Source organism: Dendroctonus ponderosae, unplaced genomic scaffold (assembly GCF_020466585.1).
Source record: "Dendroctonus ponderosae isolate FM_Combo_2020 unplaced genomic scaffold, Dpon_F_20191213v2 Dpon_F_20191213_1, whole genome shotgun sequence".
Lineage (NCBI taxonomy): Eukaryota > Metazoa > Arthropoda > Insecta > Coleoptera > Curculionidae > Dendroctonus > Dendroctonus ponderosae.
This window is the reverse complement of record NW_026017110.1, coordinates 13,446,296-13,462,391: the sequence shown is the minus strand read 5'-3', so window position 1 is coordinate 13,462,391 and position 16,096 is coordinate 13,446,296. Positions and strand designations below refer to the sequence as shown.

At 33.3% G+C, this 16,096-nt stretch overlaps 2 protein-coding genes across 6 annotated transcripts in view; both read right to left on the bottom strand.

Moving 5' to 3' along the window:
- The window catches only part of LOC109535287 (protein groucho), a 73,215-nt gene extending 63,536 nt beyond the window's left edge, over positions 1-9,679 (bottom strand). For all 5 annotated transcript variants that reach the window (XM_048670400.1, XM_048670401.1, XM_048670404.1 and 2 more), the window contains exon 1: positions 9,317-9,679. In XM_048670400.1, the coding sequence (XP_048526357.1) occupies positions 9,317-9,352 (36 nt within the window). In that variant the 5' untranslated portion in view covers positions 9,353-9,679. The remainder of the gene's footprint in view (positions 1-9,316) is intronic.
- Positions 9,680-10,195: 516 nt separating this feature from the next.
- On the bottom strand, positions 10,196-14,620 carry LOC109536017 (centromere/kinetochore protein zw10 homolog). The gene is made up of 5 exons (XM_048670406.1): positions 14,328-14,620; positions 13,921-14,274; positions 12,501-13,021; positions 12,166-12,342; positions 10,196-11,342 (listed from the first exon to the last, which is right to left on the bottom strand). Exons 1-5 carry the CDS (start codon positions 14,477-14,479, stop codon positions 10,447-10,449), a joined length of 2,100 nt encoding a protein of 699 aa, XP_048526363.1. The 5' UTR covers positions 14,480-14,620; the 3' UTR covers positions 10,196-10,446.
- Between the last annotated feature and the right edge of the window lie 1,476 nt (positions 14,621-16,096).

Genomic DNA, 16,096 nt, shown 5'->3' with positions numbered 1-16,096 from the left:
ACATAAAGATTGGAGAGTGAAGATGAAACTACAAGTATGTAAAACAAAGAATGGATCAAGTTTTGTATTTTGTTATAGACCTGACTTACTTGTTTAACAATTGGCGAAAAATATATTATTTTGTAATACTCAATTATAATTGCATATTATGATGAGTGAATACTGAACTGAAGTATTAAAATCTGATAAATGTACTTTCTTAACACACACTGTATATAATATATTAAGCGAAAGGTATCCATACATCATGCCATTCATTTAAATCCGAAAACGGGATTTGTAATACTGCTCCCGAAAAAGCGGAAGAGTGCCTGTCTGTCTCACAATTGCGATCTCGCTTTCATAGATCATTCAGTTATAAAGCATTCCTTTTTTTCTCATCGGCGTCCATTCCGTCTGGATATATGAAACAATACATCATTTAAAAGTTTTACGGCAAAGCCCTCGATCCCGCATAGAAATGACGTTTTTCATATGCAGCCGGCTAAAATGTCAGCGATGCTGCGAAGGATTTCAATCTTCATTCCTCTATAAGGTAATTATTCAGTCGTGGATATTCAGCGACACATATTTGTGCTCCGAAGAAAATAAACGACCAACAATGCAGGGAATATACCAGTGAGAGTTCGTATGTATAGGCCACTATAATTGGTATAGAATTAAAATCTGCTATACAAACATTACCAAAACTTTGTTAAATATCACAAACACTAGTAACGTTGTTGATTTCAATGAATTGCAAAACATCTCAAAGTGAACAATGCAGTTTTCTAGAATGAATCTTGATGAATTATTTTCACTTATTTCAAAACATATTGGTAATAATAAAATAGAGAACCAATTTTCAGATTTTTGTAAAAAAATTTCTAATAAGAAAATGTTTAAATAAACTCTCATCTCACATTTACAAGGTTTTAGTATGTAAATTGCCGCATCTAGTTCGAATTTTTCCTCAAACGTCTTGGATTGTTATGAGAAAAGCGGAATTCATAAGCAAGACCGTTTTCAGTTTGACGTGACAAAAACACCTGCCCGTTCTCTTGTGCAAACTTTACTAATCACCTGAAAAATTATTTTTATAACATCAAAATATGCAGGTTCAAACACCAATTCTTGTACACAAATAAAACTGATGTTGTGAAGTCCGGTTATCAAGTGAAATTATGTGGTAAAGTCAGATATTAACTGTACACCGTTAGATATCCATTGAAATGTATATGCAATTCAACTGAAAAATTTAATTTTCAAACATTTACTTCCTTCCACTGATTAGAGTAACGTCTTTATGTTTTATTTGTAAAAATATGTCGTTTCTTCTATTTGTCCTTTACTTTCATCTCTTATCGCTGTTGATTTACGCATAAAACTTCATAAATTTAGGTCGTTTTCTGCGAATATCTCTGTTTTCAGTGATAATTATTTTTTTTGCAATTTTGCCTCTAACTTCCTAAAAACTCCCAGACAAGTTTTCCAGAGGAATGACATCACTTTTACTATCATAGTATTACCAAAATTTATAGGTTGTGTGTCTGTGTAAAAATAAGTAATTTATAATAACTAAAATTAACTAAATAGAAAATGTAACTAAAAGTTGCTTTCAAAAAGTGTATTTAACAGGAATATACAGGGTGATTCAAAATTGGCGTCAAGATATTAACAGTTGAAGATCGAATTTCAACTTTGTTATTAAGCATAATTTTGAAATTGTTCCATGTTTAATTGGTAGAATATTGGAATATTTAAGCATTCAAAAAGAAAAAGTACGATCTTTGCTTCAAATTACGAAAATTTTTGATATGAAAAAAGTTCTCTTCCACAATTTTTTCATGAAAAGACACAGCGCCAATGATGTTTTTTGTCATTAACAGATCGTTGGATACCCCTTGTAAATAATAACAATAATTTGTCAAACGGTGACTTACTTTGAATTTCCTTTCACGAATTTGCGAATATGCGATTAGTTCAGGAGAAATGCTACAGTAACATAGCAGAAGCTAAACGAACTCACGCCAACAAAGGGCGAGGAGAGTGGYTCCAGGAAGATAGTGGACGATAGATGTTCGGGTTCCAGGCACAGAGGAACAAGTATTGGACATAATCGAATCAAGACCTTCCAGGGGTACTCAGAGCACAATGTCTGACACTTTCCCGAGCACCAAATAGTACCGAGGAAGGGCTACATTCCTACCACGTTTGTACGATACACACAGCACAATGAGATACAAATGGAGCGGGAGTTAATTAACTGAATACGAGAAGCTGCTTGATAAGAATGGATAATAAGGAGATTACACAGGCACTAGCTTGTTTGGAGTTAACCATTCAAATGTTTGGTGTTGTACGGTTTATTTCTAAACAGAAATATTCGCGGTTATCAGAACAGGTTGACATTTCGAAAGTACGTTCCGTCATTCAACGATTCCTGTTGAGTTGACCGTTTATCCTTGTCTATCTTATTGTCACTCTGTATAATTCCATGGTTACCGGAGTTTTAAATAATTACCGAGAAACAGGTATTTGCGCAATGTTAAATAGGCAGATTACCTTGAAAAACATTGCTGCCGTATCTCTGATATAGTTTTTTTCAAATTTCTCAGTTTTTAATAACAATTAATTTATTTTACTATTTTTTCTGTACTCCTATAACAGCGCCAGACAACACCTCCAGATGAATTGAATCACCCTGTATATTCTCATGACTGTATTACTACAAACGCTTTCGTTCTTTTTCTTTTCTTCCTCAAACACTTTAATTTTAATATGTAAAGTAAAAGTCGTTTTTTTGAAAATGTTTCCAACATTCGAAGCATTTTCTATAAAAAATCACTTACTTGTTCCTAATAAAAAATCATACCCCATATGAGGTTTTGTTATAAATTAAAAAGCATTGAAAGACAAAATTCACGCAAACTTAATTCTCAAAAATAAGACATTTCTACGAATCCCGTCCTGCATTAAATTCAAATCAGCCTCAAACGGGAGCTGTTAAAACGACATGTGTACACATAAAACCCTAAATAAATAGCGAAGTAAGTATAGCGAGGCGTAAAACGCTTTTCACATCCCAGTATTTTCTTTCAACATTTTAATAACATTGCCACAAAAGACCGTGGGGTGAAATTAAAAGTGAAGGACCCTCAGACCCCTCTCCGACCCTTGCCGCAATTACTTGTGCTTATTTGACTCCGGCAATAAGGGATAGAAAATACGAAGTTCTAATGACTTGTGTTTTTTAGCAGTCATTTCGATAAATGTATTATTTTGCATTTGGCAGCTTTCAGATACATGTTCTTTCACAGTATGGAAAACTGGTAATCAAGGAAAAAAAAATTGAAAATATATTTTTATTCACTCATAACTGAGTTGCATTTACGAATTATTTAGAGACTGTGGTTTTTGACCCAAACAAAGCAATAAAGTTGAAACATCAGAAACCAAAAGCGATGCGAATCAACAACAAAAAGGACCCAAGAAAAAATCGTCAATCACATTAAGAATCAATCAACATTGTAAAACATGTTTTAATATTTAGATCGAATATTTCTTCAGTGGTTAGAAGATAATTGGCTTATTTATCAAAAAGAGTTTAAACTACTGGATCAAGTTCTTTGTGCGTTCACTCGCACAAATACTGCATAGGGGTGGATGAGTGCGGAGAAGTGCTACATGACGGCAATCGGGGTGACTAACTATTAAGGTACGTTATCCAGTGACATTTCCTCGCAAAAAAAATTTGGAATTTAGTTCGGTTTCTGGCATGTCTGTAATAATTTTATGTAAAGATACGGTAATTGATAATATTGTAATGTCTATTTTAATTTAAGAACATTTTGAAACACTGTACTGTAATAAATGTTAATAAACGTATAAACATTTACAATATTATTAAAGAAAAACACTCCAAATAACTTTGATGTATTTTTTCAGCTCTTTAAAAAGACATATTACCTTAACACTGAAATACTTAAAATGTATCCGTTTTGCCGCGAAACGTTGGGAACCCCATAGTTAAGAGCAATAGTGTGCCGCCCCTGTTAACAGATGCCGAGGACCGAAGGATCGACAAGGATCCAAAAAGGATCGACAGCTCTACGAATTGAATACTGACGCAAATTAGAAGGGGGAACTGAATCCTATTATGTTACGGAATCATGCCAATTACCGGACCGAACCCGATTTCGACAAAGCCCTTCTGGCGCTTGGAATGACATTAGGGGTTAATTTTATTTTGGAAAAATAGCTCGCAGTTATATAGTGGTTGGACCGAGGGTTGAATGAATTAGGTGACGATGTTAGCGATAATTGGTGGGCTGCAAAGATTCATTTACTTTTAACATAAGCATTTTCCTAATTCAAAGTTTCATTGACTAGTTTGTTTATTGTTGGCCAAATTCAAGTATGTTTTCTTAGTCGCCAAAAATAAACTGGGTGCGCATTTCCGCAGAAAACTAAGATTCACACATACAAAACTATAGTGCTTGAAAGGTGCGATGCGCAATTATTGTTGGAAAGCCTGCAGCTTTATAAGCTGTGACCTAGTCGTGTTTGTAAAGGGGATAATAATCTACCCCTGACAAAATATTCTTTTCCATCCCCGTTTTGCCGCCGCACAATCCGAATAGGCGAAGATGGCGGTGAATATTGAGATTTCGCAGAGGCGGAGAAAGCGTACATTTTATTTACTTAAATGTACTAAAGCTAAATTGAAATACTTTTCCCTGCTATCACCAAACGGTTAAAGATATTGCTCGGTAAAGTAGTGGGCAATGTTTTCAAGAGCCGGCGCCAATGTAGTGACAAAAACAATTTAATTAGATTTTCGGCTGATATTACAATAAAATCAATCATCTGTAAATCACTTAAATGGAGTTTCAATAATCCATATGCTGAAAGCACTTTAAATTTAATCGTCTTTAAACTTTTGCAAAGAAGTAATTTAAAAAAACACAGCTATTATAAAGATATTGTAACGGAAATGGCCTGGGGTACTCACGTTTGGAATGGGGGATCGAAATTCATGGTATTTCAGTAAATGGGAGCCCCATTTACTGTCAAATATGACACTGACAAGCGGGAAGTTTCGCACCTGTTCTGGAGATTTCGAGAACCATCTGGGTTACCTGAAGGAGTCTATTTAAGCGGCGAGGAGAACCACAGAGGTAGAGGGAAGTGACAGGAGCGACCGGGTGCAGAAGAGGTTGAACACCGCGAGTCGGAAGAGCGAGTTTTCCGTCGGTTATTGTTATTGTTTGTGAAGTTGACGATAATTTTGAAGTTAGTTTGTTCCTGTTCCGCATTTAAAGTTATACCGAGGTGAATAAAAGTTGGAAGCTGAAGAAAGAGTTTGATACTCGGTCATCCACGGTACAATATTATGAAATACACTCAGTGCCGGATTGGAAATGGTTGTCGAACGCACCAGAAAGGGTTAAAGTCAAATTACTTAACAAAAAGTTTTTTTTATTTGTTAGAATACACTCCAGGTCCCGCGAATAAAACCAGGACTCTTCCTACAAACATATGTCTATGCCTCATTTTCGAAAGCAAGCGAAACTTTCAAATAATAATGGGTAGTAATTTATAACGGGTCAAAATTAATAAAGCACTTGTATACATGTAACCGTGTAAAAAAATTTTTAAACCCGAAAATGCACCAAATAAATTTAGAAAAAAACTGCTGTTGTCATATATCAACCAACTAGAAGTAGATGAGAAGATCGCTTCCAGATACCGAAAAAGTAACAAAATTATAGAAAACAGCTTCCTAGTGTGCTCTTCTAAGGGATACCAAAATACATATGTTAAAAATCTGTTTAGTACTTACACTATTTTAATCATTCAAAGATGATGAATTAAATAATTACATATCGAATAAATAAATCAGCTATTAAATCCTAGCACGGAACCTACAACTTGAAAATAAAGGTAGTTAAGTACGTCTATGGTGGTGAAGGAGTGAGGATTGCTAAAGAGATAGCAAATTCTGTAGGGTGAATGGATTGGGCTGTAAATGATTAATTAATTTTAGTGGTTTTCTTTGCAAAATCTTTCGGTCTTAACTGTGAAGTGATAAATATAGCAATAGATTAAAGTGTTGACTAATTGACCACTAGTTTTTACTGAAAATGCACAATGCGTGCACACAATTATTTTAAAGATAAAATGTCCACAGAACGACTACACATAAAGCCAAAAAGTAACATGGAAGAGAGAGTCAAAAATTCAAAGTATAAGAAGTAATTTCCGCCAATAATTGTGTTAATGTTCGAATAACGAGAAAAGCGCTGAAGCGAAGACGAAAATATTCATTTAAAAGCCGTGTAAAAATATTAAAAGCTTGATGAAACTCTAAGTAAGTTATTTTCTTAATTGGGTTTTTTAACAAATGATCGAACTATCTATGCAGTGAGTCTCGAACGACCCTAATTTTATTTAAAAATGCATTAAAATCTTAACATCTTTGTGATTAAAAGGACTCGACGATAAATTTATCCTCTTGGGGTCGTTAGATAGACAATTTAATGTAATTAAGTTGTTCCGTGCAATTCATCAACAAAATGAGATACGTACAGAAAAAAATAAGCTAATTTCGCGCGGTTGTTTGAAAGTTGAAATTATTGTAACGTTAGTACATACTTACTTACAAACTTTTGGTTGTCAAAAATTTTTAAAACATAGGAGTGCACATTTAATTATTCGTCCGTTTATTGAATATTAATAATGTACATTTTCTAAACAAAAATTAGTTATACGACATTTGATATATTTATTAATTATATATTAATTAAGTAATTGATATCTACTCTACATTTTTGCAACCTTGTACAGTTAAAAAAGGATCTGTACTTTATTTTAATAAATTAACCAAAAATGGAAAGGAATAAATTAAACATTAAACCAGGATCTCGCATTTTGCCACAATTAATTACATCTCACTCTCACTAACAAATCCCTTGGTGAAATTTATTATGCGAATAGTATACAGTTTCAGCAACACTTTATTGAAGCGAATTATGGCGGTTTAGTTGTTATTAACATAGGGCTAAATGAACACATTTTTAACTACGGTACATGACTGATCTTTAGATTTGATTTGGCTCCTAAGTTATATCTGAATCGCAATGTTAGGAAATTACACAATAATGTGTTGTTTATACCAAAACATACAAAACGCGTTTCTTTTTACTAATATTAGGGAGATTAGGTTAAATGCGCTTTGCTTTTACCACGTAGGTGAGTAATAAGTATATAATTATAAAACTTTAAATCTCCTGTCGATATATTTTATAGCCGCACCTCTCCTGAAAACTAAGATAAAACAACCGATTCGGTTATTTCCTTTCTGGATATTTTTAAAATAGCAGTACCATACTATATTAATCAATTTAAATAATTCACGGAAACAGTCACACTTCAAAAACGGCACTGTTCAATCGTATGTTAGGCGATAGATTTTTGCTGTAATTGTTTCACTATTACGGAGATTTTGGCTCTTTCTGAGCATATGTGAATTTAATCGGCAAGTATCAGAACAAAAGTCGCGGAAGTAAATGTTCAAAAGTATTTGGAAGTATCACAGACAAATGAAACGTAATACCAGAAGACAAATGTATATGTCGATTATTTCATTACATATTCATTTCTTGCATTGCTTAATGGATGTATTATGTGATTTATCATTATAACAGTGATTAGTATATTTTGTTAAATTAGATCCGACTCATATTGCTTTAGATCTCGCTTTTATTCCTTGTTATTTTGGTTGCTCAGTGGATTATTAACATTTATTAATTAATGTACAGATGAAAAATAATAAGATTATCTCAACCTTGTCAGTCACATAACGTGTCCCTATTGGTAGATTGGTTTGTTAGTGGCTTACATATGGATCAGATTGATGTAAGTAAGTAAGATTGATAACGCTAATATATAAGTTAACTCTTTCTTAAGGCTACGGTTCAGGTGCACATTAATAAATGTAATAAAAGCTGATAAAAAATGTGGTACAAGAACGGGAAACATCACTTGAGCTAGACTATGAGTTTCTAATCCAAGTCCCAAGAAGTCGTCTCAAATTATCCCATTTGTCTTAATATATTGTTCGATAAAATTTTACATATTTTTATAGGTTTACTTAGATTTCCAATTTAACTGCACGTAATGTGCTATTGCGCATATTAATTGAATGCGAGACTGAATTTTTTCATTTTAGAGAAAAAATTAATGGTTTAATGAGTCTACAGTACTTAACTGGCGAAACTAATCAATTATTTTATGCATGATTTGCTAGACTATTGACCTATTTGATTCTACTTACGCAAAATTACGTTTTTTTTATTTGAATAATTATAGGTATGAAAACTTTCCTCAGACAGTATTAAATTATAATTATATCAAACACTGTTTCCTTCGGCATTCAATACAACCTTTTGTTTGTTTTTATCATTTACACGCGGCATCTTAAAGTTACTGATATGTTGAAAATTTCGCGAGATTTAAGTAAGGGGTTTAGGGTTCGGTGACAGGTTTGCTTAAGAGGCATAGTTTTTCTGGCGATTAACGTTTCTCATAAAAAAATTAATAAAGAGTTTCCTTGTCTTGTATGAGAAAAGAGACATGACTCAAAAAGCCAACCAAGAAACAGCTGAAGTACTTAATCCATAAGTTCTGATGATGATTAAAATAATATAAGTCGTTGGCCCATGAAAAACAGTGATTTTTCAAAAAATCGTTGAACGAAAACCTCATCACCTCGCTGCAACATTTTTTGTATTATAACGGGAAATCTAAATGAACATAACGGTACTCCTATTTGGCCATCATGATCTGACCAATCTCCTATCTGTCATTTGTATTTGAACAGAAGCAAGAAATGAATAAATGAATATAAAAATACCAGGTGCAAGACGAGAGCAAAAATTGATATTGGGGAACGTTACCAGAGATGAAAATGCTGCTCTTAAAGAGTGTTTAAACTAAGTACTTAGTAGGTACCTATGTATAAATAAAAGCTTGCAATGTATTGAACAAGAATTGTACATTGTTTTGCTGCTCCCAGCAATAAAAGGACAGAACACACATTCGTAACGCAAAGACACATTGGAGGTAACATGTAAGTAGTTATGGATTGTTAATGTTTATATTGTTTATGCAATGTAATAAATTATCACACGAAAATGTACCCCAGCAAGAATGTGCAGCTGAACAAAAGTTCGTTCAGATATTCGAAAGCTTACAAGCGTTTTGCTTGCATTTTTAGGTAAAGGTGATGCTCCCTGTGCACTCCTACTACTAAAAACTTAATTAGGATACTTACCGCCGAAATCGGGTGCCTATTTGGAGCAGGATACATGTTGAAACTATGTATTAATTTAACATGATATATCCGAACTTAATACGAAATAGAAGTTGCTGATTTCGGCGTCCAAATAACTTTTATAAATCTAACGAAAACAAAACGTGCTTTCTAACCAAACTTTCTGATTCTGGTGATGCAAAACCGAACACTTGTTTGCCAGATGGTCACTTTTCACGTGTTTGGAATACACAACTATACTTTAGGATTTTCTGTAATCGTCACTGAACTTGACTCTAAATCTGTATCAACAAGATAAAAACAAATTAATGGATTTATTTGGCATCAATTTAAAGTTAATTTTCAGTTGAAAGGCTGTCAATAGTAATTGTCAAACTGTCAATCAAGTTCGCTTTGTTACCGCTCGAACTGGGAATGGATATCGCTGGTTTCACGGTGTTTTCAACGCAACTATCGGACTAAGTTTCAACGCTCCGAGATGTGATCCTGGTTTTAATTTTTGAGATGAAAATTTATTTCCGGGAAAAGAATATAGTGATTGTGCTTATTTCTAGAATCTTAGGCCTCATCAATTAAATCGAGTGAGTAGCTGGTAAATGTGCTTCATTAGTAATAAGTTTTATACATCAACAAAATGTTAAAGTAATATGATGAGACGAACTTTCTCTCGACGAATATTTTATTGTATTTACGGATTGATTCAAAATTGACTTATATTCTTTTAAGGGGATTACTGAACACTACAAGAAATATATATTAAAACCTTTTGACTCTATTTCCCGTAGATTCAATTTCAAATTTGCTACTAAACTATACATAGGCATGTTAAATTACGCAACAGGAAATCTTCCAGCCAAAACATGGAAAAAGAAAGCAAAAAACAGTTACAAACACTTTTAATAGGTACATATTTCTAAAGCGACTGAATAGAAAAATATATCAATAACTTTCCTATGAACAACATGTCAAGTTACAACCCAAATTACTATTGATACCAATCACAGAAAAACTGAACGTTTTAAAACATTTGTATTTAATTATATTAATAAATGTAATACGAGAAATTGGAAACTTAACATATTTAGAAATACTCATCCAACAACCAAAAATACATATCCGCTTAAATTCAGCTAACAAATTCTAGCTAGAACCGTCGCCCTCCTGTCTGTATTTTGAAACAGCGCTTTAACAAGTCCTCTCAGTTCAGTTGGTTCAAATTGTAAAGCCAGAGGTCCTTTCCCACTTGCCCACCTATCGTTAATGTCTACCAAATTTGAATTTAGTACAAAAGTAAGCTCGTTTAGTTTATACCATAGAGGTACATACAGTGTAATTTCATTCGCATCGATAAATAGCTTGGGAGCTCTGGTTAGAATCAACTTTATTACATCGATCAGCTTCTCTGATACGTTTGCTTGAATGTCTTCGAATTTGATTATAGCGGTAATGAGATGTTTGCATAAAGCATTTACAATAATTCCAATGTTCTTGTTATATATTTCGTACGAAAGCACTTTATGCCAAACGGTTCGAAGGAGTTCCTGTTGTCTCAAACACTGTCGTATACACTTCTCTGTTTTGGGGCTTAATTTTTCTAGAGCAAGGACATCGAGTTCGGCTCCATCCATTATCTCGTTTATCTGTTTCACTTGGGCTACGATGTACTTATTGAATACTTCTCGACCTTGTGCCGAAATTATTTTTGCTTCCATTGTAAAATTGCCGACTTCCAGAACAGTCTCCAACTGTTTGGAATATGATTTATCCCATTTATCCAAATTATAGGCCATATAAAGACAGTTATTCAAAAAGACGGCGATTTGTTGCGGTAGCGTTGCTAAGTAAGCTTTGTGAAATTCCTGTACAAAAGCGCAATATGTCGACAAAATATTTAAGACGTTGGTAAATAGTATGGCACTGCAGCCTGGTGAAGCCACAGCGGCTTTTTCCAGTAGTTCAACGCAAAGATTCACTAACTCTTCAACGTTTTTCGAAATCGAAGATTGTGGAAAGTTTTCATCACAACCTGCAATTTATTAGAATAAAAATAATGAACCCAATCCGTAAGAATCCGTAACGACGAAAGTAAAAAACTTCGGCAGTGCTCAAGCAGTAAGTGTTAACAGGCAGAAGACAAAATAATAAATTGGCGTGGTTCGTGTGAAGCTAACTAATATAAAATAGAAATACAGTTTTGATTGCAAATCAATAGCGGTTATTTTGAAATAATTTATTCACATTTTAGAAATATGACTCAAAAGTACCTTTGTCATAATAGACATACTCCTGGGCAGAGGAAGGACCGAAAATAATTTAACAAAACGAGACAAACAAAATATTAACAAATGGGATTTCAGAGGAACACTGAGGAAAAGTTTTAATAGCAGGCGACAAATTTTCGCTGAGCTCTATAAATTAGGTGGGTGGCCTACTATATCTTAGTAGTCGAGTAGAGCAAACCAACAACAAGCTGTAAAATCAATGATAAAAACGATGGGTAGAGACGAATTCAAAATTGAGTAAATATTTCAAGGAGCGACCAGAAACCTATGACCTATTCTCTTTATTCTTTACATGAAATTAATCTTAGTAGAAAATTAGTGTCAAGACTTACATACACTAGAAAAGTGCAGTTATTTATAAAGTACATAATTTCTTAATGAAAATAATATGATCAAATAGTTTCCGGAGTATGGAATTGCACGAATATATCAATACCTAAATATGTCTCAGCACAAATCTGGATTTGCGAAATATGATTTGCATGCCTGATAGTATCCACGGCAATATGCATAAAAATGTTCGGATTCGAATTTTTAGCTCTAAATAAATACCCAATTTGCACTCACCTAGAGGGTACTCAGGATTATATGGTACACCAACTTCCGTTATATCATGCAAATCCTTTTTCATAATTTCCTTGGCCTTCATGGAGTATCCTGCACACATTTTATCAATGAACAGCACGTCCACATTGTTAACATACTCAAGAATTGAAGCTGTTTGTGTAGTGAAAATATTAGATTCTAAAAAAAAAGAAAAAATTTCTAAATTATAACATTTTACATATCTACTCGTATAGATGTGAAACACTTCTTTCATAATAGAGTACTGTTTTAAATGATAACAAATAGGGCATATTAATATTAAAAAATATGTATTCAGTCATTTAAAAATTACTCACTTAATAGTGCTTTTTCCAATTTCTCAGTGGCATCAATTATCACGTTGTACCTCTGCAGTTCATCCACGTTTGAAGGTATGGTGTCTCTCAAACAATTTTTTACAATCAACTCAGACAGATTATCATTAAAATCGCCGCCAATATACTCCAAGGCAGTCTTAGATTCTGATATATTATAAGTAAAATTGACTGTTAAGAATTTTAAAACTATCTCCAGATTGTCAAATACTATTGAATAATTTGTCTTTTCCTTGGATTGGGAACAGAGAACCAACGAAGCGAACATATCATCTTCTTTTTCTTCCAATATTAAGTTTTCATTCACAATGGGAATAAAAATATCCTCCCACAGCTTTCTGGCTAAACAATGTAAAGGTTCTAGGCACTCAGAGTAACAGCCCAATGCAGAAATAATATTTTTCATTTCCTCATTCTCTTTTCTAATTCTTAATGTTGTAGTCGAGTTCTCGTGTTGCAAATCAATGTTATCAGAAAATTCAGTTTGCAACCTTTCAATTAATCTGAAATACAGATTTTATTGAATCTAAATATCTAATAATAATAATAATAATAATAATAATAATAGACTATAGGAACTAAAATCGACTTTTAAGTGAAATGTAGGCTTGGTTTTAAGAAGTCCGACAGCTTATATATCATATCATCATGATATACATATATGATATATGATAAGCTGTGGAAGCATTATGTTAAAAATTGATAAATCAAGTAGAACGCGAATATGCTAAAGATTCGCCCAAAACCATTTTCTTTTAGGCCATAAATACTAAACATGCAAGATGGCGCTCACGAGCATAACCTTTCATGTCCACCTGTAGCAAAAACTTAAAGAAACGGAAAAAAACGTTTTACTACCAGTTGTTTTCTATAAATTAATGTATTAAAAAAATTTTACAGATTTTAGCGTTAACCATAATTTGATTCTAATTGATACAAAACAACTATGACGTATTATTATACTTCTCTTAGAAATCAATCCAGTGTTATATTATAACACTTTTAAATCAAAATATACGTTTTTATTTTTCTTAACAAAAAAGCTTCGTTTTCAATATCAGATGGCAGATCATCGCTTGAACTTATTTTAAAATGTGCAATTTTAAGACACAACTTTGACAGTGATCAATAGATTTATTACCACACTAGTGCAGTAAATTGGAAAAATTACTAGTGCGGTAATAAACATCATTATGACATTTGAAAGTGCCAAATCGTAGCCATTATTTAACAGATGTAGATAAAATGTATTAAATGCTTGTTAATTTAACAAAAATGTCCACACTTTAAAAGCGAACTAACTAGACATCTTGGGTGAATCAATTACAATAAATGCATGACTTTATGGGCGTTAGGCGTTAGTCGTTAACTATCAGACTTACTACTCACATAATTAACTTACATGTTCTGTTTGTCAGCCACCGCTCCTTTCAGAGTGTACAAAGCTTCTAGATATTCATCTGTCGGAATAGCCTCGAAAATACCATTTAATGCTTTTATAGAATGGACACAATTTACATAGTGCAAACGCCCAAGATCATCATTAAATTTATCAAGTAACTTTAGTATTGATTGCACCCTAAGTAAGACTTGCAGCTTATAAGCAGTGACCTTCAGCTCGTTCATGTTGTTGGAGAGTTCCTTCTCAGCATTATTCAGGTCTGTGTTCAGTACTAACTCGCCTTTATTCTTTAATTCCTCTAAGGTCTGTTGATATCTTAACAGTTCATTCAGTCGGGCATTGTTCAATTTACTTCTGCAATAGGAATTCTTATATAGTACTTTGTCTTCAGCATTCAATTTACTTACTTCTGGCTGTATTTAACATGCACATTTTCTACATGTTCCACAACATCTTTTTTCAGAACATCCATATCTTTTCTTATGCTTGGAATATTCCGATTAATAACATCCAAGTCTACTTTAGAAGCGCCCTGTAAAATATTAGCGACGAGACTCATGATTAAAGCAATTGGAAAATGTACTGAATGTACTAAGATTTTAAAGAAAACACATAAACTGAAAATATTTACATTCACTCACACAGACACTAAAATAAATTAACAGCCATCAAAACAAAGATCAGCTGTGTTCTGACGTTTTGCTCTTCTTCTCTTTTGTCGTGAGCGACCTGAGCATCGTTCCGAATTATACTCAAATTGGAACGAGTAATGGGCCAGGAGAATTACGACGAAAATTTTCAAATAGGGCTCTAACGTGACGAAACTTATATAACTATTGGAATCGCTCGGGAATGGCACATCTATTGAAAATATCGAGGTGCGTCAGCTTAAAAAGGTGTGCATTTTATTTGCATAAAAAACGAAAAAGTGAAAAAAATCGAAAATCGCGTTTTTTTTCCGGAAACAAGCTCATATAACTCGGTAAGCATGCATTTAAAGAAAAAATGTTTTCTCATAAATTTGTTCGTTCTAGAATTTTCTACAAGATAGAGTTTGTCCGAAATCCGTAGATTTGAAATGTTCGCTTTAAATCATCATATACAGTTGCGATATTTCTCATTTTTCAGTTTTTAATATTAAAAAAAACTAAGTCTGTGAAGCGCAATTTGCGAGTGAGGAAAAAATCGGCGTGCTATTTTTCTATACTTTCTAATGGGGCAGGGTTTTTGAGGATTTTTAAAAATTTTACAAAACAGATTACTGTCTGGAAATATGTTTTCCAAAGTTTGCAGAAATTAATAAAACTTGAGATTAATTATTAAAAGATGCTTGTAGTAAAAATTAGTAATCTAACAAAAACACCTAGTATACCAGCCAACACCCAAAGCAATAAGCAGGTGAAGGAGGTTTAAACCAAACACCTTAAATGGACATGATTATTATTTTTTAATACTTTTATCAGCTGCTAGTTTTAATTTATGATGCTATGTAAACTAGCAAATATTTCGGTTTGAAATTGATCGAAAATGAATAGAGAAAATTTAAACTAAAACTTGCCCATCTTCAGTTTTGAATTCGTGAATTTGGTGGCATTCCGGAAGCCATACGCGCATGTAGAGTCGGCGTCACATAAAAGTAGTCGATTAAATAGTTTGCCCGGCGGCTGGAGGAATAAAAATCTTCGCGAAGACGCCCAGTGTTCCGAACCCTGGGTAGTGTTGGATTCTTACCAACTAAAAAACCCCCTTTTTTGGTACTACGAGTTTTCGGGAGTTATCCTTTAAAACTTGTAGTCCTCTCTAAGAATTTGTCAGCTCCGGCATCCGTATGCCATAGCATCGCATTCTCTCCATGCTAGCTGATGATCATGTTGTCATCATCAATGGTAATTGTAATTGAACTGCTATAAAGGTGTTCAGCCGATTATTGATACCTTGCTTTATAACGATGACAAATGTCCGCCAAACACCATTATCAAATAACGATTTTATTTATTATAACTTATATTTTCCAATGTGTATTGTATGTAACAAGTGTACAAAATATCAATACATATTTATCCAATTGCTTTGCCAGTGTATTTTTTATCCCATAACCCTAAAAAGTCTAAAATAAAATTGAATATGGCGCCAAATTGAAAGCTAGGTGTCTCAGACCGCAAGAGCGCTGCCAGCG

What these genes read in the sequence shown, in the direction of transcription:
- LOC109536017 (XM_048670406.1), bottom strand. Translation starts at nt 14,479, where the DNA reads ATGAGTCTCGTCGCTAATATTTTACAGGGCGCTTCTAAAGTAGACTTG. An exon ending in GTGGCTGACAAACAGAACAT is followed by an intron (nt 13,022 to 13,920) that starts GTAAGTTAATTA and finishes TCTGTATTTCAG; the next exon opens with ATTAATTGAAAGGTTGCAAA. An exon ending in TAATCCTGAGTACCCTCTAG is followed by an intron (nt 11,343 to 12,165) that starts GTGAGTGCAAAT and finishes AATAAATTGCAG; the next exon opens with GTTGTGATGAAAACTTTCCA.